Source organism: Cricetulus griseus, chromosome 3 (assembly GCF_003668045.3).
Source record: "Cricetulus griseus strain 17A/GY chromosome 3, alternate assembly CriGri-PICRH-1.0, whole genome shotgun sequence".
In the NCBI taxonomy this organism is placed as follows: domain Eukaryota; kingdom Metazoa; phylum Chordata; class Mammalia; order Rodentia; family Cricetidae; genus Cricetulus; species Cricetulus griseus.
Window position 1 is genome coordinate 218,465,792 of NC_048596.1, and position 23,297 is coordinate 218,489,088.

The 23,297-nt window shown below is 40.7% G+C and overlaps 1 protein-coding gene across 1 annotated transcript in view; it reads right to left on the bottom strand.

Annotated features, from left to right (window-relative positions):
• Positions 1 to 4,731: 4,731 nt before the first annotated feature.
• Positions 4,732 to 23,297, bottom strand: part of Tmem236 (transmembrane protein 236) — a 43,058-nt gene continuing 24,492 nt past the window's right edge. Inside the window, exon 4 of the mRNA XM_027405507.2 lies at positions 4,732 to 5,381. Coding sequence (XP_027261308.1) covers positions 4,813 to 5,381 — 569 coding nt within the window. The 3' untranslated portion in view covers positions 4,732 to 4,812. The remainder of the gene's footprint in view (positions 5,382 to 23,297) is intronic.

A 23,297-nucleotide genomic window follows, 5' to 3' on the forward strand; every position in this document is an offset into this window, starting at 1 on the left:
AAGAAGAAGAAGAAGAAGAAGAAGAAGAAGAAGCAGCAGCAGCAGCCAGGTATGGTGGTAATCTAAGCCTGTAATCACCCCGCATAGAAGATGCTGAGGCAGTAAGATCATGAGTTCAAGGTCAACACAGGCTACATAATGAGATCCTGTCTCAAAAAAGAAAACAAAAAGAAAATAAATGCTTTGTTGAAAGAGAAGGCATTCCTGAAAAACATCCATTAACATTCCCAATTCAGTATAAAGAAAATTATGAGCGTTTATAAAATTTAGAAAATTAAAGTTTACGTAAGTATAAATGCCAAACTCATATACATTTTATTATAGTAAACATTATCCCTAAATTTGTGTTAATTTGTGACATTAGACTAAACTACTTTTTAAAGTAGTTTTCCAGATCTTGTAAATTATTTGTTCACACAAACCACAATCTGGTCTATGAGAGATTTGCAAACTAGTTGAATGAGTGAGCTAATAAAATATTCAGGGTAATTGTCTTCAGAATTGGGGCTGAAGAAATAGCTCAGTAGTTAAGAGTGCATGCTGTTCTTGTGGAAGACCTGTGTTCAGGTCCCAGTGCCTTGTCAGATGGCTTACAACCACTTGTAACTCCACAGTAGAGGATCTAATAATGCCCTCTTCTGGAACTTTCTGGCATGTACACTCACACATGTGTGAACATACATGCCTGCACACACGTGTGCACGCACACACACACACACACACACACACTATTAAAAATTAAATAAATCAAAACAGAATTATCTTCAAAGTAAATTGGTGATGGGGTTGGAAAAATGTCTCGTTTGGTGAGGGTGCTGGCCACTAAGGTGATGACCTGAGTCATTTCCCAGGACCCACAACATGCAAGGAGAGAACCAACCCCTGAAAGTTGTCCTCTCTCCTTCATGCGCATGACATGACCTGCCATTCTGTATTAACATGATAAACATAATAAAAATGAAAAATTTAGGGATAAACATGGCAAAATCCCATAAGCTATTATAAATGGTCAATTTTTATAGGTCTGTAATGTTCCTAGAGTTATTACCCACAGTGCTCTGGTTTCACTTCCCAGGGATCTTCAGCTTGAGCCAGGTTTGGTTTGAAGGGGAGCTGTCTGCTAGGTCAAGACTATCATATATAGATGACATGATGGCTACACGCAGGAGTGTGATTTCAGGTTCACGAACTGAGGCCTTTAGTATGGTCTTGGAGCATTTTCAGAGGGTAGCTGGATTTGTCCCTGTGTTCTCACACGTACATGCCTTTGTTTCTGTATCTCCTCCCATCCTGACCCTGCTGTCTCTGTGTTTGGACCACGTGACTGCACAGCTGGAAAGACCTCAACACATAAGAGTCGCTTAGTCATAGGATTTTAATTAAAAGGTGAAAAGAACGGGGCATGGTGGCACACACCTGTAACCATCCTAGCACTGAGGAGACAGAGGCAGAAGGATGGGTCACTGATGGTTTGAGGACAGCCGGTACTGTGTAACAAGTCCCAGGAAAACCAGGCTATACGGTGAGGCCCTGTCTATAAATAAGTAAATAAATAAGAAAATGCTAAAGATTAAAAATGGTTTAAAAAAACACTTTTGTTCAATATATTACATGTTTTCTTTTCATTAATTTTTGTTTCCTCTAGGGCATAGGGAGATAGACACCATAAGTTCTTGGTTTTTTCTTAAACCCAATTTAACATACTTTTAATAATTATTAGGAAGAAAAGGCTATTGGAGCATTCACTAAACAGTCTTGCTCCACACAGCCCATGTCCCTCACACAGCAAGTGTCTGAATAGCTGGTGCCCTGCACACAGCCTGTGTCCTGCACACAACAAACTATTTCTTTCCTCTTTAGGTGTTTATGCCTTAGGGTAATGGCCACTCAGTGATGTGGAGTGCTAACTGGACAACTCAGCCTGTAAACTCTGGCACATTGTAAATGCAAACATCAACTTGCAGAAAGAAAAGGCACCAAAAAATTAGCTTTTTATAAAAGTAGTTAGATGGTATTAATATTCCATCATAGATGCATTTTTATGTGTCTCAGCAATTAACCTTATATGACATTGACATTTAATGAAGATGTAATTATCGTGCAGCTACCGATTTTATTTGAAGTTAAATACTATATAGTCTAGAACAGATTAGGTATTCACACTTTACAGCAGAAATTAAGGTTTTTATTAGGACACAACACCTTAATACCAGCAACTATAAAGAGCTATGAGAATTACAGTATAATTTAGTAATACAGGTTTAATCACATAGTGTAAAACTATCATTACTACATTAACATAATTTTTTGTAATACCTCTTAAATACCAAAGATTTGAACTTTATAAACATCTGTACATTCAGTTAGGTTAGAGACTCAAGGCTTTTCCTGACTTACATGCTCTGTTATACATGCCTTCATTATCTGTATAAAGTATTGCCAACATCCCCAAATATCAGGCATATTCAAGTTCAACTGTCAGATACAAAATGCAGGCTAACTTCCAAGTTTACTGAATGCCACTCACTCTAAAATAAATTGCAAAATAAAGATATATACATTTATGTAAATGAGTTTCACATTTATAGATACAGTAAACTGGTCACTTGGTTATAGGCATTTCCTAATTTTAAAAGATATATAATATGAACTTTGTATTAGAAATACTGGTGGAGATAGAGATGTGGCTAAACATGGCACTGTCAGGCTTTCTCTTATAGGATTGACAAGTTAACATGGAACCAAGAAAAGTAAATATATAATCAAAAGTTTTCAAAAATAGAAAGCGCAGTCTGGGTTTGTGGCCTAGTGACACACTGCTTATCTGGCACCAGTGAACTGATGAGGCTGTGTTTAAACTTCAGCAATGCAAAACAAAAAGACCCTGTGTTGGGTAGATGGCAGGTACCTGTAATCCTAGCTTTGGGGAGGTGGAGGCAGGAGGGTGGTGAGCTCAAGATAAGTTTCAGCTATATAATAGTGAGTTCAGACCAGCCTGGGCTACATAATAAGAACCCGGCTCCAAAATAAAAAAAAATAAAATTGAGAAAAATAAAGTGTTATAATCTGGGTTATTTGAAAACTCATTGAAGTTTTGTTCAAATGGAAGAAAGAATCCTCACATTCACTTTCATCTAAATATTTAACAGATCATTCACTATTGTCTACAAGAGTAATTGAAAAAAAAAAAAAACTGGTAGTCTGAGGTAGCCTTAAGAGTTCTTACTTGTTACATCTCACAAGTTCCAGGTATAAACTTTTATTCCTAGAAGGTGGGCAGGGTGTGGGATGGAACCATTAAATGCTTAACATTTATTAAGGTGTTATTATTTACCAGACACTGTATTGAGAGCACTCCAAATCCTACCATCACCCAACACTATTAAAGGAGTATTTATATGTTTATATATTGTGCTCATCTATTACACATAGCAGTGGGGGCCACAGCTTTCAAGGAACAAGCCCCAAATCACAGAGCGGGCAGGCAAGGCTTCCAAGGCTTCATAATTGTAAGTAGATGTTCTCTTTGGTGTGAGGCCCCTAAGACACAATGGGAAAGGAGCCCATGGGCCTCAGTGCAGAAGCCAGGAACACTCAGAGTTATCCATCTATTCATAAGCTATTTGTATTCATAGGTCAGGGAGGAGAGTGACAAGAATCATTGTTCTGCACACATAAACCTCTTACAACCCTCTCTTAATTGAGACCCTCTGCTGTGGCTAAGACATCTGTGCCAACACAGCACCGGCAGAACCCATGACTGTGTGTATGATTATCAAAGCATGAAGATATTCATGACCTAGTGCACGATAAGACACTTTACCACCACACTAAGTTCAAACTATCATTTTAAATATGGCTTGTACTTGATTGTTTTATGATGGTATCAAATTCCATAAATATTACCTTCTTCTACTTTGTCTTCAGTTTATGGTTTCTATTATAAAACTATCTAAGAATCACAGTGTACCTTGTCTCCATTACTCAACACTGAAGTACTGTCCTGCTGTACCAGCCCAAGGGGCTCTAATGAAGCACTGCTGAGCTGGTGGCAGCTGAAGTCCCATGTTTTTGTTTTGTTTTGTTTTGTTTGTTTTTACACAAACAATGAGTTAAATAGAGGTCATTGTAGCAGGGGGAAAATGTATTTCTATGGCTAAGGATGCAGCTCATTGGTAGAGCACTAGGATAGTGTGTCCAGAGCTCTGATTTAATCCTCACTGCTGAAAACAAAATGAGAGAGAGAGAGAGAGAGACAGAAAGAGAGACAGAGACAGAGACAGAGACAGAGACACACAGAGAGAGAGAGACAGAGACAGACACAGAGAGAGAAAGACAGAGAGAGAATATATGTAATTTTATGTTTGAAGGAGACCCTAAAGCTACAGTTTTCAGATTTTCAAGCAAACTCTAAAATATATTCAGTATCTTCAGGTTATTTTTATAAAACTAATTTCAGTTAATTGAGTCATAAAATGTTCTTCAATGTACACATAATGAAAATCTCATTCCTGAGCTAGCTCATAGTTCCCACCACTTTAAAAAGGCTTCACCGAGGAGTGATTTTTAGCAACAAGTGGGATATGTCTGGCTAAAATCAATGACTAATGTTTCTAGAAGCTCAGAAGAGGCAATCTGGAAGGATATAACTTTGCTTAAACATAGCACCATTTATATATGTAAAAAAAAGTAGATATGCTACAGTTTGAAAGTGGTTAATTCTATATAGTACAAAAGCTTATGCCTGGAAAGACTTTACAACTCTTGTTTATAAGCATAATCAAGAGGACTTATTCTCTTAACATTGGCTGCTTAAAATGGAGAGGTTTCAAAGGCAGAGAAAGGCCTGAGTTTGGTTACATAATTGAAGTAAATATAGGAGACAGTCACTAGGACATTTTTACAAAGGCCCAGTACTGGTGTGATAGTCCCCAGGACAATGATTAAACTGAGTCTCAGAAAAATAAACGGTAAATCCTGCAGCAGGACCCCCATGGAATTGAGAAGAGGGTTCTTAGGCGTGGAGATCATCCGCAGGAGAGAGATGAAACTGAATATGTAGACTGGGTACAGCCAGCCCGACTTGTACACGGATGGGTGCCCAGCCACACGCAACATTTCTACAGTGTCCGCCCATGTGAGGAAGCTTCGCAGGAACAGATCGGCCCGGACATCTCTGTGAGACATCGTCCTCAGGATTCCAGACTGAAAGGAGGGCTCCTGGGGTCCCACCAGCGCTGCCATGTGGTGGTGGGGTTGGGACATCATAGTGGGCTTGGCTGCCTGGGCAGGTGCAGGATTTCCATTACGATGTACCACCTGTTCTGTCACAGTTTTTATCTGTTGCAAAGAAGTTATGTTGATGTCATTGTCTTCATAACCTGAAAAACATTGAGTAATTTGCATTTTAAGCATTTCTTTAATCTAAAAATGTTTAAATAACTTGCTATTAAGCTGAGTTTGATGGTGATCCTATAGTTCCAGTATGGAAGGGGGACATGAAGGCCAGAGGATGGCAAAATATAAGCTAATATAAGGTTCATATCAAGACCCTGACTCGAGAACAGATAATGTAGCAGTTAGATAGATGATTGATAGATAGATTAGACAGACACACAGATGACAGATAGATAGATAGATAGATAGATAGATAGATAGATAGATAGATAGATAGATAGATAGGGGCAAGATTGATCAGTTGGTAAAAACCCTTGTCAGGCAAGACTGACAACCTGAGTTCAATCCCCAGAACTGACTACCAAAAGTTCTCTGGCCTCCAAATGCCCATCTTGGCAAAAGCATGCCCATAAAACAGTGATGATTCATACTGTTCTGCCAGAAGGTCCAGAGAACCTGAGTTTGGTTCCCAGCACATCTGGGTCAGGAGGCTGTGTGTTAATCAATACACCTGTTGGATGAATGGGAACATATCAGATTATTGTCACACTGTACATATATGTATGTGTGTGCGGATGAATGTGTCTGTGCCAGGATGTATGCATGTGGATGATAGCAGTTAATGTTAGTTGTTGGTCCCTCAGTGATGTCCACCTTGTTTTTTGATACTGGATCTCTCACTGAGAACAGGGTTAGACTGACTAGCCGGAAATACCCAGGAAATCTACCTGTCTACACCTCCCCAGTGCTAGACTTGTAAGTACCTGTTACAATATCCAATATTTTTACATTTCTCTAGGATTACTTTATGTTATTTTTATGGATATTTTGCCTGCTTGTATGTCTCTACCACACGTGTATCTGGTGCCTACAGAAGCCAGAAGAGGGCACTGGATCCCTTAGAACTGGAGTGACAGGTGGTTGTTAGCCACTATGTAGGTGCTAAGAATCAAACCCCTGTCCTCTGGAAGAGCACTCAGTGCTCTTACCTGCTGAGCTATCTCTCTAGCCCCATGGGCAGATTGCATGTGTTCTGGGGATTGACCTCAGGTACGGAGACATGCTTGCAAGCTCTTTACTGACTGCGCTACCTCCTGAGCCCTGAAGCACATTACTTGTCAAACACCTATCCATGTAAACACCATCATTTTGTTGCTAAGATTTATCAGACTGAGAAAACATCCTGAGAGGTCCTGCTACTGAGAAGACAGAAGGGAAAGGGAGCATTAGGTGGGAAGTTCTGAAAGTCAAAGAGACAATGTTGATAAAAAAAAAAACGTGTTGGACTGAAAGTGAAAAACATTGTGAGAGAAGTAAATTTTGATTCATGGCTAAGATACTTAGTTACTAAGTTAAGATTATTTATTAAATATACAATAAACCTCGGTAATTTTCCATATAGTTAATTATTTAAAAATTTTAACGTTGAACTGAGTATTTTTATAAACTACAAAGATTAAGTGTTTTTCCTCTTTTGTTTGTTTGTGTCTATGCACTTAGGTGTTGTATGTACATGTATGGTGTGTGTGTGTGCATATATATATATATATATATATATATATATATATATATATGGAGGCCAGAGGTGGACTTTCAGGGCCTTCCTCAATTGTGTTCATCTTCTTTCTTTCCTTCTTTCTTTCTTTATTCCTTTCTTCCTTCCTTTCTTCCTCCCTTCCTTCCTTCCTTTTTAAAAACTAAAGTGTAATTACTCTTTTTCCCTTTTATTGAAAATTGATTTTTTTCTCACTTAATATATCCTTATTACAGTTTCCTCTCCTTCTATTCCTCCCCACTTCTCCTCCCATTCAGATCTACTCCCTTTCTGTCTCTCATTAGAAAACAAACAGAATTTTCAGGGATAATGAAATATAAAAAGACAAGAAAAACCTAATATAATGGAGTTGGACAAGACAAACAAACAGAAGGAAAAGAGCCCAAGAGAAGACAAAAAAATTCAGAGGCCCATTCATTCACACACTCAGAAATGCCATTAAAAACACAAAACTGGAAGCCATACTGTATACGCAGAGGACCTGGTAAAACCCCTGCAGGCCCTGTGCTTGCTGCTTCAGTCTCTGTGAGTTCACATGAGCTCTGCTCTGTTGACTTAGAGGACCTTGTTCTGGTATCCTTCATTGCCTCTGATGCTTATATTCTTTCAGCCTTGTCTTCCATGGGGTTCCCTGATCCCTGAGAGGAGGGATTTGATAGAGACATTCCAGGTCTCTCACTGTCTGCACATGTAGGTCTTTGTATTTATTCCCATCTGCTGCAGGAAGAAACTTCACTGATTCTGGCTGATCAACTGTTTTGGTGATCAAGAACCACATACTACATAGCTCTGGAACTTAGGGCAAACCAAATACTACTGTTCTGGGGCGGGGGGGGGGGGGGGTAATAAAATGACTTGTAAAGAAATCCTGCTACACTCACAGATCAGTGCCTTCCACATTCTTTTTTTAAGGAAAGGTCTCTCAGTGAACCTGGAGCTCACTGAGGTTTGCTGAGGTTGGCTGGTCATGAGCTTCAGATCTGTCTTCCATACTCCTCCCCAGCATCTACCTCAGCGCCTTGGTGCCTGGCTTTCTCCTTGGGTGTTAGGAATCCATAAGAAATATTCTAGGCAAAACTCAAGCCCAAATGGACCAAAGACCTCAATATAAATCCATCCACACTGAACCTCATAGAAGAGAAAGTGGGAAACACATTTGAATGCATAGGCACAGGGGACCACTCCCTAAATAGAACACCAGTAGCACAGACTCTGAGAGCAACAATTAATAAATGGGACTTCCTGAAACTGAGAAGCTTCTGCAAAGCAAAGAACACGGTCAACAAGACAAAATGGCTCACTACAGAATGGGAAAAGCTCTTCACCAACCCCACATCTGACAGAGTGCTGATCTCCAAAACATACAAAGAACTCAAGAAACTGGAAATCAAACTACCAAATAATCCAATTAAAAATGGGGTACAGATCTAAATAGAGAATTCTCAACAGAACAATCTTTAATGGCAGAAAGACACTTAAGGAAATGCTAAGCATCCTTAGTCATCAGGGAAATGCAAATCAAAACCACTCTGAGATACTATCTTACACCAGTTAGAATGACTAAAATCAAAAGCACCAATGACAGCTTTTGCTGGAGAGGATGTGCAGAAAGGAGAACACTCCTCCATTGCTGGTGGGAGTGCAAACTTTTACAGCCACTGTGGAAATCAGTAAGACGATTTCTCAGAAAATTAAGGATCAACCTACCTCAAGTCCCTGCAATACCACTGTTGGGCATATACCAGAAAGAGGCACATTCACACCACAAGGACATTTGTTCAACTGTGTTCATATCAACATTATTTGTAATAGCCAGATCTTGGAAACAGCCTAGAAGTCCCTCAACTGAAGAATGGATAAGGAAAATGTGGTATATTTACACAATGGAGTACTACTCAGCAGTTAGAAACAATGGCATCCTAAAATTTGCAGGCAAATGGACAGAACTAGAAAAAAATCCTAAGTAAGGTAACCCAAAACCAGTAAGACAAACATAGTACATATTCACTCATAAGTGGATACCAGACATGATGCAAAAGATACCCAGCCTACAATCTGCAACTCCAGGGAAGCTAGAACCCTCTTCCAGAAACAGATGGAAGCAGATGCAGAAATCCACAACTAACCATTGGGCCAAGTTCCTGGAGTACAATCAAAGTGAGGGAGGAGCAAAAATATGAACAAAGGAGTCAAGACCAAGATGGGGAAACCCACAGAATCAGCTGACCAAAGCTAGTGAGAGATCACTGACTTAGGTCTGATAAATGGTGAACCTACATAAGACCAAACTAGATTCCCTTAACATAGGTGGCAATGGTGTGACTGAGATAATATATGAGGTCACTGATAGTGGGTCCAAGATCTAACACTAATTAATGCACAAACTGACTTAATGGAGCCCATTCTATATGGAGAGATACCTTGCCCAGCCTAGACACAGGGGTGGGAGTGGAGAGGTGCCTTGATCCTGCCTCAAAAGACTTAGTATATTTCCTAGGGGAGGCCTTACCTTCTCCATGAAGCAGATGGGAGGAGGGAGGCAGTGGGGGAAGTTGGAGGAAAGGAAGGAGGGGGAACTGGGATTGGAATATAAAAAATAAATTAATAAAAATGCAATGCAAAAAAGAGAAATATTCTAGGAGTTGTAACCCCTGGAAGCCCCTTTACCTACATTAGAAGCCCCAATGACCTGGATAGGTTTCATTTCACAAACAATACTAAGAGATAAAGATAATCTGTAACTTATTATTTCTGTAAAATTCTTTCTTTAAACTCAGATGCTCACTGCTGTATTTCACTAACTTTTAAAGATTCAGCAGAGTGCTAGAGAGATAGCTCAAATGGTATAGAACTTGCTGTGAAAGCATGCTGACCTGGGTTTGGTCCAAGAACTCACATTTTTTTTTTTGTTTTTTTGTTTTTTTTTTGTTTTTTTGTTTTTTGTTTGTTTGTTTGTTTGTTTTTATTCTGGATGTGGGGACATGGAAACAGGTAGCAAGGACTATTTGGCTAGCCAGCCATTAGCATAACTATTAAGGTCCAGACCAATAGGGAATCTTGTTTCCAAAACAGGGTGATGGCTTCTGAGGAATGACAGCCAAAGTTGACTTCTGGCCTCTAAATGTACATACCATTGGGCAACAGCTTCCTCCATGATTGAAACAGTCCACCCTTCAGGGAAGCTCTTTAAATGGGAAGGCAACTAACTCAAAATAGGAACTTCCTGAAGCTAACTAGATTCGTTAGGCCCCTCTCTGCCAGAGTAAACAATGAAAGCTGAGAGTCCCACCCAGACCAAGGAAGCAGAGCCACAAAGAAGATTTAAACAAGCTGAGCTGTAAAAAGACGCTAGCCCGCTGGGTGGTGGTGCCTTTAATGCCTTTAATCCCAGCACTTGGGAGACAGAGGCAGGCAGATTTCTGTGTGTTCGAGACCAGCCTGGTCTACAAGAGCTAGTTCCAGGACAGCCTCCAATGCCACAGAGAAAAAAAAAAAAAAAAAGACTCTAGCCAGACCAGCTACCTGGAAGAAATTTAGTGCAACTGAGGCACCCAGAAGACACTTTCCAACCTGTTGGACTGCCTGGAGGCTGTGCAGTGTGCTCCAGGTTCCCAGATTCTGTGAGCTGTTACCCATGCTGGGTTGAGCTTTGGTGATCCAGCTGTCTTTTAGAGTCATTTCTGGTCCGCTCAACCACATTCCTGCAAGTAACCCCAGGTAATTCATTGGTTCGCCTAGTTGGACTTTTGTGGTATCCATACTTTGGTCTGTTGTGGTCTCCCTATAGAGTGTGAATAGACATGTGTGTTGCATCTCCCCCCAAAAAAGTGTTTTTCACATAACGCATGCATGTATATACACACATGGAAGAATTCAAGAGAAAATACATTTCTTAGAGCATGCCATGACATGGAGACTTCTCCTTTGCTCCATTTAGTAGACAAAGTTGTTTATACAGAAAACCAAATCTTTAAAGTTGTAAAAAGAAAGGGAAGTGCAAAACAAAACAGTACTAGGATATATATTTAATGAAAGCAGAAGGGGGTCCCTATTTGAGAGGATGAAGGGGACCAGCAAGAGAAGAGAAGACAAGATAGAGAAGGTCAAGGAGAGTGTTATACTGTGAATATGAGTGAAGCATATCAATAAAAAAGAAAAAGGAAAAAAACTAAAATCTTTTGCCAACATTAAGAACACCAAGCACAATGCCAGCTTGACAAATGATTGCAGACTCAGCTTTGTTTCAAGGCCAGGAAGTGGCACTGCAAGAAGTGATACATTAACACTTTCTAAATGGTTACTGAGAGCTGTACTATCTCAAAAGAGCTGTTGGTCAGAACACTGAGTTTTTAAAGAGTGTCTGATTTTGAAAAGACACTAGGAGTGTGTATGTGTGGTGAAGTTGGGTCTGGAAATATCACGCATCATGTCAGCTCATTGGGACTAGTTTAGATTTGGGGGTGTCATTCTGATTTCCATCGTGAAAGGCTAGAACTAGGAAGAAGAGCTCTCTGCCTCACAGTAGGGTAAAAGAGAGTTGAAGAGGCCAAGAAACACATGGGCCATTGAAGTAGACCAGCAGTGGACTACCATGAACAGAAATACTGTGAGTTCAACAGCTGGCCAAGGACTAACATCTTATCCAAGTTAACACTGCTTAAATTTCCTCTTACAGCTGGCATTCTTTTTCTTGCTGTTAATTAGTTGATCTGTTTGGGCAAAGCTATATGTGCATATGAGCAAAATGAACAAAAGATGTAAGCTTAGAGGGTGCAATACACTCACTTCCTGCGAGGCTCAAGGTGCCCTGAACAAATCAAAACCCTCAGCAAATTTGTGTCAGTGGCTGAAACAATTAAATGACATTATTTTGATAACAGGGAAGCATTTCAATAGGTAATCTTTGCCTTCTTTACTTCACCTTTTACTTGTATTGATTTATTTCTACTTCTCCAATGTCTGTGATAGCTTAAATAGAGAAAATATGATACACCAGGGCAAATTGGTATTGAGGCATTTTTTCGGTAATATTGTCCCCTTTGCAAAGAAAAGAAGGCAATAAATTATATAAATAGAATGAAGAAAGATAATAAGGAAGGATTGTAGAGAAAACTTGAAAAGACAGGAATTAAGCTGATACTAAAAGTCACAAATTAGACACTCAGCTGCCTTTTCTGGTCCAGCAAATATTAGGGTGCCATATAACATCTGGGTGTGGTATGCACACTTATAATCCCAGCGCTTGGGAGGCCAAGGCAGGAGGATCACCATGAAGTCAAGGACAGTCTGCAAAGCAAAGGCTACATAGCAAGATTTTGTCTCAAAAGGTAAAAAGGCAACCAAATAAATCGAGCCTAAGCTATACTTTCAAAATTATGAAGCAAATAACATGGAAATGTACCTCACTGTAATGACTCTGAATCTCCCATAGTCAAAGCAATAAGAATAAACTAATACACAAAAAGGAAAAGTACAGTCATCCCATGGGATTGATTCCTAAAATTTTCACAGAATGCCAAATCCAAGGATGCTCTTTAGTTCATGATAAAAATGATGCAACATTTACAAATAAGCTACTTATATCCTCCTATAGAGTTTAAATATTATCTATACTGCTTATAAATATGATACAGCAAGAATGTTCTATGCTTGTTATGATATATATTTTTTAGGGAATGATGAAAAGAAGTCAGTACATTGTCAGTGCAGATGTAATTTTTCTCAGGCATTTACTCTTTGATATGAGTTCCTTCGTGGGTATTCACCAGCAGGTACCATGTGTGTAAAGGCCACTAGACCTGGGATATCCTACTCAGTTGCTCTCTCCCTTTTCAGGCAGAATATTTCACTCAACTTAGAGTAAACACATTCAGCTAGTCTGGATGGCCAGAAAATCCCACAATGTCTCTTGTCTCCACTTTCCCAGATCTAGGATCACAAGCACCTGGCTTTTTAAATATGGCTCCTAGGAATTTAAACTTGGGTTCCCATGCCTGCCCAGCAAGCACATTACCCACAGAGTCATCAAGTATTTTTGATGTAAGGTCAGTGAATCTGTAGATACAGGAACCATGGATGGTGGGGGAGACAGAGCAACTGTAAGTTCTGTAATGAAACACAATCATGGGATCTCCAAATAACCCCAAGAGTTAAGGAGAGTTTTTCTGAGGGGTGACAGAAGAAAAAAGGAGCTTGGCAAGAAGCAGGAATTGTGGCTTCTCTTGGCCACTAACTCTTAGAGACCCCATGGGGGCTGGGTTCCAACAAGGAATAACACAAGTCAATATCCTTCAGTTATCAGAAACAAAAAAAAGTTGCTGGGAGACTGGAGAAGTAGAGAGAAGATGCAGTGGGAAGCTAACATTCACTGTTATGTGCAGGATCAGGCACAATTCTGAGAATATATATATTCTCATTATTTTCTCCTTACAATGATGAGTAAAGTGAGGTACAGAGTGATTAAAAACTATTTCCAGTGTCACAGAATTCACAAGTTGGAAAAAACAGAACTTGAATCTCAATCCTGTAAACACTATACAACACTCCCTGTGGTACAGACACATTAAACAAAACCCAAGATCAATGTTTCAGACTTTATTGTGAATTCAGTAGTTAAAAAAAAGAAAAACAAACAGATCTGAGCAAGAGAAAGAACCACTTAAAGGAGAATAGAAGGAACTGGGGTCAAAGAGGACCAGTGAGGTCAGCAAAGGCACAACTGATACTAAGATCTCAACTTTCCAGACACAAAGAATTACTCAGAAAAATGACATTAGTCTTGGCTAACAGTCTCTAAACCATTTTCTCTGAGAGAAAGATATTCTAAAGAAAACTAACCTATAATGATTCAGGCAGAACATTGTGGGGAACTACAGAACAATAGTTGTTTTAATATTTCTTAAAAACAGTAGTCACACAACATGTTTCAGCATAACACTTTTAGAAGACAAGAGGAAAGAAAGGTAATGCATTTGAGTGTGCACCAAGGAAAATGATGGGCACTATGACTCTAACACTATAGTCTCCTTGAAGTAAAAAAAGACAAACAACAATCCAAACTAATAAACGATGAGGTGTGCCTCCTACCTCACAAAGCCCCTATAAAGTAGGAATGAGTCAATGTTCATGAACATTGACTAGTGTGTGACTCCTACAACAGTTATAGATGTGTTTAAAAAAAAACAGGCAGAATCTAGGTGTTGGTGGCACACTCGTTTAATTCCAGCACTCGGGAGGCAGAGGCAGGCAGATCTCTGTGAGTTCGAGGCCAGACTGGTCTCCAGAGCGAGTGCCAGGATAGGCTCTAAAGCTTCACAGAGAAACCCTGTCTCGAAAAACCAAAAAAAAAAAAAAAAGAAAGAAAGAAAGAAAGAAAGACAAAGAAAAAGAAAAAGAAAAGAAAAGAAAAGAAAAGAACAGGCAGAAATAACTCAACAATGTAATGCCTTAAATTAATTGGAGAGGAACAGAAAATCAAGAAGGTGAAGTAAACAGTGAGTAAGATTAACTGAAGCTTGTTACAGTGTGGTCGTGGGTAGCTTGGTGCCCATGGGGAAAGTCCAAAAGTTTGAAAGACAGGGTTATACTACTATCTTAACAAAATGAGATTCCTCAAATTTGTGCATCCTCACCACAAAGAACAGCGCTACCCTAGGCCTGCAGATATAACATCTGGAGTAGAGACAGCTTATACCCTCCAACAAGCGCTCACAGTGTGCACCTCTTCTCAATTCTGTGATCAGTAGTCAGGGATTCATCTTGGCTGTGCGCACTGGTCTTTATAGGAGTGTTTACAGCACAGAAACTGTCAAGTACTATGAATCAGGGGCTGAGAGATGGCTCTTAGCCAAAGTTTTTGCCGTATAGGTAGGGGGATATGAGTTTAGATCCCAAGCACCCACATAAAAGGTGGGCATGGTGGCTCTTATCTGTAATCACAGTGCTGGGGAGGCAGAGGCAGGAAAATCTTGAGGGGTCACTGGCCAGCCAGTCTAGACAAGCTGGCAAGCTCTAAGTTCAGTGAGAGACCTGTCTCAAAAAACCAGGAGGATGACTGAGGTAGACATCCTGGCATCTACACACATGTGCCTATGCACCCGTTTTCACACACACACATATGAACATGTACGCACACAAACAAACACACACACACACACACACAACTACAAGTCAGCTTCTTCACTCAGAGTTCTACCCTGAAGAGAAGCTGGTTAAACATTGACCAACATAGTATTTGTTGTTCCCAAAACCACATGAAGTTTTCTCCAAAATGATGAGGGGGAGGAGGGAAAAAAGAAAGAGGGGGAAGAGGGGAAGAGAAAGTAGAAGGCCTGAGAGATGATGGAATGAATAAAAGGAGCAGCAACTCAAGACAGTCAGCCCACCATGGTTTTGGGAAGGGCCCATGAGCACACATTCCTGGCTGTGAAATAGCTGTGCCAATTCCATAAAAAAAAAAAAAAAAGACGATGCATTGTTACTCAGAAAATTCAGAAAGCCCAGTGTCCAGTTTCAGTTCCCCGTCAAGCATTGCATGCATCTGCTCATAAAAGCATGTGTCATCTCTGGGTTTAAGCAGTGGAAGCTGTTCAGGGAACTCTTATCTGGGATACAACTAGAAGGCTGGAGGTTTAGAGACCGTTTTCTCAACTGCCATTACTTCCCAGACGGATCTAACACTGACCAAGAATTGCTGAAACCTGGTTGAAACGGTGTTAGGAGTAATCAGTTCCATTTTTGAATGTTGAGAAAGCTTCCTGATTAGAACTTCCTAGCCCCCCCCAACCCGCTTCTCTGGCCTTCCTCCACAGTCAAAATAAGGTTGGAAAACAGGGTTGCCTAACTATGTATGTAAGAAAAATTGCAATATTATACATGTGTAGCATATGTATTTCTAAATATATTCTTTGTACAAAATGTAAAATAATATGCCAAGTATTTTTAACCACATACCTAAGCACAAATAATTCTAAACTTTAAAGGTGAAATACTTTTAGTATTTCCTGTGTTGCTGCAAATAATTTGGGGCGGGGGACAGGTTTCAAGTGTCTAGATATACAGACTAGAGTTAGAAATGCTGACATGAGCCCAAGCTGAATGACAAATGGTGGTATACAGGAAAGTGAGCTGATTCACTGCCTTCAGAACACCCATCTCAGCTTTATTTATACGTGCCCAGTGCTGCAGCTTGTTCACATCTTCTCAAGGCCCCTAGACCATGAGCTCCACAAGTGAGGCCTCAGATTGTTCTTCCTCTTGTACCCCAGCAGCTTGTAGAATGCCCAGTTACCTTACTATGAAACAGATTTGTAAGGGATGGGAGGAATATCTATCCTGGAGTCTGTTAGCAGAGGGGAGCAAAGAGCATTCTGGGAAAGAAACAACTTACAGTAAGGTAGCAAGCAAATGCATGAAAGCATGGTCCAAAAGCAACACCCCTGACTCAACAGACAAAAGCACTCTGGGGCCCTGCATAGGCTCTACCACGCGGATTGGCCCCTGGCCCTGTCCTTATATAGGCTGTAAGACTGAGTCCCTTTACAAGCCCTTGAGGACATCAGGAAAAGCTGGCACTGCGGTCTGAGAATCTATGTACCTCTATGGTAAAAGAAGATGTGGTATGGCCTTGGACCCAGAGAAGAATGACAGCACAGTATAGAATTTGCATAGCCCCACAGGACCCAGGGAGACAGAAAAGTTCCACCTCCAGCAGCTGTCATTCACCAGATTTCAGAGGCCTCCCAGATATGAGCAGCATCAAAGGTCATGGAGATAGGGAATAAAAGTGCTGATGTAGTATTCAGAGAAGACTATAAGCTCATAGAAAGCAGCTTTTACTCACACACCCAATAACCAACCCATGCACACCCAGTGGAATAGGGGACTTGGTGGAAGTAGAGCATAAGAAAAGCAGTGTTCACAGAGATAGGATCCCGCCGTCAATATGTACACAACATAAACAGAGAGTAAACATGTACTCATTGTGCAAACAGTTCCCCTCATCTAAGGTAAAGATATGTAGACATAGAAACTCCATAACCCAGGCCTGTAATTTTGAACTTGTCTTGGCTATATAGCTGTGGAAAATAGGGCTTGGTGTTTATTATAAAAAAATACACACTGAATTTTTCATAGCCCTTTACTCTTATCAGTCTCTCTGAAAAATCTTAATATTTATTTCCAAAATACCTAGCAACTTTCAGTAGTCTCATTTTGCATATTAAAATTGCTCATGGCTCCTTGCCCACTGAAGAGAAAAGTAACCATTTTGTAACTCACTAGTAAAAGCATCTAAAGCTGAGGCGGAAAAGATGGCCCAGGTGGTACACACTTGCTTTGCAAGCATTAGGACCTGATTTGACCAACACCAACATACAAATCTGGGGGAGGGTCGGTGCATGCTAATCTTCATAATGGGGAGGTGGAGTCAGGCAGATCCCTGGGACTTCCTGACAAGCCAGTCCTTGACCCACCAGTGAACCCCAAGCCAGTAAGAGACCCTGTCTAAAAAATCCATGTGGACAGTTCCTGAGGACCACAGAGAGAAGATTGACCTCTGGCCTACAGACACATACTTGCACACACACACACACACACACACACACACACACACACACACACACACACACAGAGAGAGAGAGAGAGAGAGAGAGAGAGAGAGAGAGAGAGAGAGAGAAAGAAATGGAGCCTGAACTCTGAACTCAAGGCTATTTAGCACTGACACCCTGTGTCTGCTGACATGAGGCTTATGGTTGGAGCTTTTGGGGACCTGTCCATATGGTTTAATCCTGACAGCCAGTGCTTCATTAGGAGATAAAATCAGAAATTTTACTCCACTTTGCCCCACAGTCTTGGAAACGGTCACTTATTTCTTAAGGAAAAAAAAATTCTAGAACTAGTGTTCTTAAACTTCCTTCTCTATACCAAAGGGACAACAAAGAAGGAAACAGGCTCATTCTTGGCATAGCCCTGGACACAGTGTTCCTCAGACTCAGCCCCAAGCACATTGCAAAACCACACATCATGGAAACCCAGCTCGCACTGTATATGCCCATATTGTTTAATAAGCTGTTCTCTAAGAAGAAACAAAGAGGAACTCAAAATGCATTTATTCAGAAAAAAATATCCTGTGCCCCTTCCTTTGTGTGGGGGTTTCATACATATATGCAATCTATTGTGGCTATATTCATCCCTGTTGCCCTGTGGTATCCCCCCTCCTTTCCCTCTGATACCATTCTTCTCTTCTGGAGCCCCAGTGGCTAGACCAGTACAGAAAGTGATACCCCTCCTTGCTTTGTTTCTTTCAACTTCAATATAAACACACATATTTTATATTTGACTTAGTTAAGGTGGGATGAGCTGCATTCTAAGGAAATCTGGGAGGTAATGAAGTCCATTGGAAATCTGAATCTGGTCTCCCAGAGTTGAAGTGGTATTTGTCATAGTTCCTAATACTTGCTGTCCCAAGGCAGGCTCATCAAAGTAGGCATTAGGAAGCTTTAACAAGGTTTCAAAAATCACAAAACCCCTTAATTTATTATAATATACAGCTGAGAATGAGTGTCACTGCTCTTAATTCAACACACACACACACACACACACACACACACACACACACACACGGGTTCATCCAGTGAGCTTTCCTGTTTGACAATCAGCATGTGTCCAAGCTAGCCCCAGAAGTCCTAGTTCAGTCATCTGGGCCTGTGCTTGGTTCTACTATCTTTAATGTACTCTATTAAGGGGTTTATTTTAATTTTATGTGGGATGTGTGTGTGTGTGTGTGTGTGTGTGTGTGTGTGTCTGTGTCTGTGTGTGTCTTGTGGGGGGGTGGATGTATAGTATATACACATGTGTGTGGATGCATGCTCCTGAGCACATGCATGCAGAGCATAGAGGAGGCTACTGAGAATCTATCACACTCAACCTAAGAGTTTATAGCATATGTGTGTGTGTGTGTGTGTGTGTGTGTGTGTGTGTGTGTATGCTAATATATATATATATGCTAAAAATTACCAGTGAAATGAAGCCATGTTGAATGCCACTACAGTTTTTATAAATGTAAATTCTGAAAGTCATATGATACTCTTTTGCCTCTGGAACTGGCAAAAAATATCATAAAAGACAAAGTTGAGAAGGTGAGTGTGTGTGCTGGCACGCTTAGGAACTAACTGAGAGCATTCTGAGAGATAACAATTTGGCTTCATATATTAAAAACCTTACAGTTGCTGGGCAGTGGTGGAGCTCGCCTTTAATCCCAGCACTCAGGAGGCAGAGGCAGGTGGATCTCTGTGAGTCTGAGTCCAGCTTGGTCTACATAGAGAATTCCAGGTCAGGCTCCAATGCTACAGAGAGATCCTATCTCAAAAAACAAACAAACAAACAAACAAAGACCTTACAATCTTATGTGGACATTGAATCAGAAATCCTACATGGGAACATGGAACCTAAAGAAATATTGACCTGTTCCACTGAGGTCCCTGCAGTGCTTAGCCTAGGACTGTGTGTTTAAAAGAGGGCACAGGAGTTGGACTAGGGCCCTTGTGAGCAGATTTATTTGAAAACCTTACCCTGCCAACATCATACCTGGCACCGCCTCCACTCTGTAGAGAGCTGAGGTTTTCCACTCAAATAGCCTGCTGACCTCATCTCCAGGAAGCCCTCTCTGGGTATGCAGAAGGCTCTAATGCAGTCCAACCGCTATTGCCACACACCACACTGGCTTACCATCCCCTTCTATATTTCCCTGTAAGCACAGCCAGCCTGTAGTAGTCGCTGTCTTCTGGCAACATGGTTGCCAAGGAGTCTGGGCATGAACAGATGCTCCAGGTCTTCTGAGGACACTCTGTAGTCATCATCCTGATATCTTTAGGCTACAGCCCAGAGGCGTTTAACTCTTTCTGTTCCCAGCTTCTGTTGCCCATTCGCCTCACTGCCTGGCTTCTAATTCCCACACAGTACATGTCACTTTAAAGCAGACCACCTTCAGTATACAAGTGCTCTGCCCTCAATGTGTCTCTCCATCCTGAGTCAGACAGACACTGCTTGACTTGCTCTAGCCATGCCCCCGTTTTTCTCTAGCAGAATGCCTGTAATAGGAAAAAATTTTAAAAGAATACATCACAAATCTAGGTGCCCAGCAATCAGTGACTTAAATGCATCATGAGTCATTAATATAATGGAATATTATTTGACCAATAAAAATGGCAGTGTAGTAGACAAAATAACAAGAATAGCAAGCCCACCATACACTGGGGAAAAAAATCACAAAATAAGTTCCTTTAACTGAATATGTAACAAGATCCCAAGAGCACTGTGCCTCACCCTTGCTGGGCCTACAGGCTCTGAGCAGCAGGAGCCGTGTGTTGGGGCTTTGTGTTCGGCTCCTTCTGTTACAAAGCCATGCTTTCCCAAAAGCCAGGTCTATAGAGTGGTTAGTCTATTTCAGTCATGGGACTGCCCTACAGGAGGCTCAGTCTATGGCTCCAAAAAGCTCCTGGATTAGTGGTCTTCCAGCCTTTGGCAGAAAAACCTCTTGCTATCTCCGGACAGGACATTATATAAAATGCCTCATAAACAAAAGCCCTATTGTCTGGCTGAAGCAGAGACACAGACTGAGACCTCCGATCTAATTAAATCTCCTTCACTTCCTTGTCCAAGTCCTCTTGCCCAGAGTTTTTACCATAGCTCTTGAAGCTGTTTTTCAGGTTTTCAAAGTGACAAATTGATAAACTAGTCATGGGTGTTTTTAAGAAAGCATTTTCCATTCCAGCAAAAGGTTTGTTGACTGATGGTGTGACATCAAATTAAGTTACTTTTACTTCTGGAACATGCCCATGGGTTACAGGCATTCTTGACTTCCTTGAGGTCCAAGCTTGCTCAATGGAGAAAGTTTCCTCTTCACATCTATCTACAAACCCCTGCAAAACTCAGACTTCTCCCTTGGTCTCTGCTGACCTCTAACCCCTTAAATGACTTGAGTGTTCCTTCACCTGTAGTTCAACACAGTACAGGCCATACAGCACTTTAACAATAAATATACTTTTAACATTTTGTGACATGGGATCCAACCAAGCTACAAACTCTACTTAACTGAGTTCTGCTAATGGGACTGAAAATTCCCACTCAGCCATGGATATTGTTGCTTGTATCTGCATCTTCCCCTTTCTACAGAGTTGAGGGATCCTGATAGAGGCAGGAGGAGGAATCAAACAATAGACAACATTAGGATTCAGGCAATGGAATGTCTATCATAAATCCTGAATTAAGAAGACCTATGAATCCTCTAGGTAAAGTTACCTCAAAAGGAATCTAACTCTACTAGATTCAGCTTTAGTTATATTGGTAGGAGGGGGCAGTGTGTTGTCCAGTGGAAAGTAATGGACATTGCTTGAAATCCCTGAATCCCAGGCAGTATTTTAGCACCTGGAGCTAAAGGGCTGTGTTTCCAAATAAACTTCCAATCTTCCATTTGCAACTTCTCCAGGAAAGCAAAACTTGGTGGATGAAGTTAGCATTCCAGGCTGGCAGAAAAAGCCAATCCACCCAAAATATAGAAAGAGCACCAAGGTTCATTGCAGACACTAAGGACAAAGCTAACAGTATTTGGAGCTGAGTATGGTGAGCAACCACACATCAAAGACAGCTATTCTTAAAGTGGGAATTCAGGGGCAGTCACTAGTCTGAACCAACAAACAGAACACAGGAGACTCGGAAGGAGTTGGGGTTTGAAATGAGAGCAAGAACGAGATGGCCACTGAAAGCAAAGAAGTGGTGGTTATTCAACTGTCTGAACCCAAGTAAGAGCACCAAGGAGTCAGCATGAGTCTTAAAGTAGAAGCAGGGACAAGATGGTGGAGGATGAGAAGATAGAGGTGCAACCATTAATAGGAGAATCATCTAGAAATGAGAGCTGGGCCATTTATTGTATTCTTATTTGTTCTCATCATATATATCTCTGAAGTTATCATGTCACAGAGATCCATGAACCAGCAGCCTGTTCCCATTGAGGTTCACCTTTGATGAAATACTGCACTCGGAATGCTGTCATATTGTTGGACGCCTCAGCACTGTCACTGGTCACACCTGTAATTCAAGCCCTCAGGTGATAGAGGCGAGAGGATTAAGAGTTAAAGATCAGTCTGGACTACACAGGTAGCCTGTCTTAAAAATGATTTTTAAAACAAATGTGTTTAAGCAGTAAGTTCCAGGGGATAAAGGAGAATACACTATAGACTCAAAAGTCATGTAATTTACTGTATTAATATGCATACAAAAGTGAGTAGAGTGAGTTCAAAGTTGATATAAATATTGAATGCATGTAACATTAATGTTTACAAAGGTCTTTTGAACAAGTTCTAGCTTTCAAAGTGTGACTTTATTATTGAATGGCAGAGCTATTACAGTATGTCTTCGTCAGCCCTCTTATGTTTGGGCAGAAAGGGGCTCAGGGAGGTTCCCAACTAAGAAGCACAGGGTTTCGCTCTGTTCTAGTCCCCTTCCCAAAACATCACTGCTGAATACAGAAGGAAGATCCAATCATCACTATAGACAATGAAGTGCCATTAACTTGTACTAAAACAAAAATACGGAGGTGTATTTTTTTTCTAAAAAAAAAAAAAAAAAAAAAAAACCTTTCAGTTGGATGGAAAATTTACATCAAAAAGCAAAATACAGAGTCTTCAAGAACAGAACAATCTAAAAACAAGTCTGCTGGAGATGAAGTGAGCAAAAAGGTTGTAGAGTTCCAAAGATTTAAAATAGAGACACTTGACTTTAGAGGGAAGATGGAGCTTGGGGGATACTTTTCCCTCAGCAGGTGGCAGCCCTTGGGCTCTTATTGACTTGTCACTGGTATGATGTTGAACATAATGGCATACAATCCCCCACCCACAGACAAAGTGTAAATTGAAAGACTCTCCTTTCCTGGTGGCCTACAGGACAGTCTTCCTTACAATTTCCAGAGCAAGAGTGACTGCACAGTGGTACTGTGTGGCCCATAAATGACTGACTGTCTCTGGTCATTCATTATTCTCGTCACTGTGAAGACTGACTCCATCCACCTATTGGGACATGACCTCCTAGTCTCTGCCCATTTCAAGTATGCTCCCGATACAAAATTTTATTCTTATCATACAGCATACCAGTCACACTTTAGCTCGTGAAGATAAAAGGAGCTGGAAAGAATTAGTGTCTCAACAAAGACACTAATCAACTAATGAGATACATTTTTAAAGGTCAGTCTATATTTACTTTCAACTTTTCATTTTGTAGAAATATGGTTTGTCTCTGTTTTGGTTTTTTGTTTGTTTGTTTCTGTTTCTGTTTTTGTCTTTGTTTTTCAAGA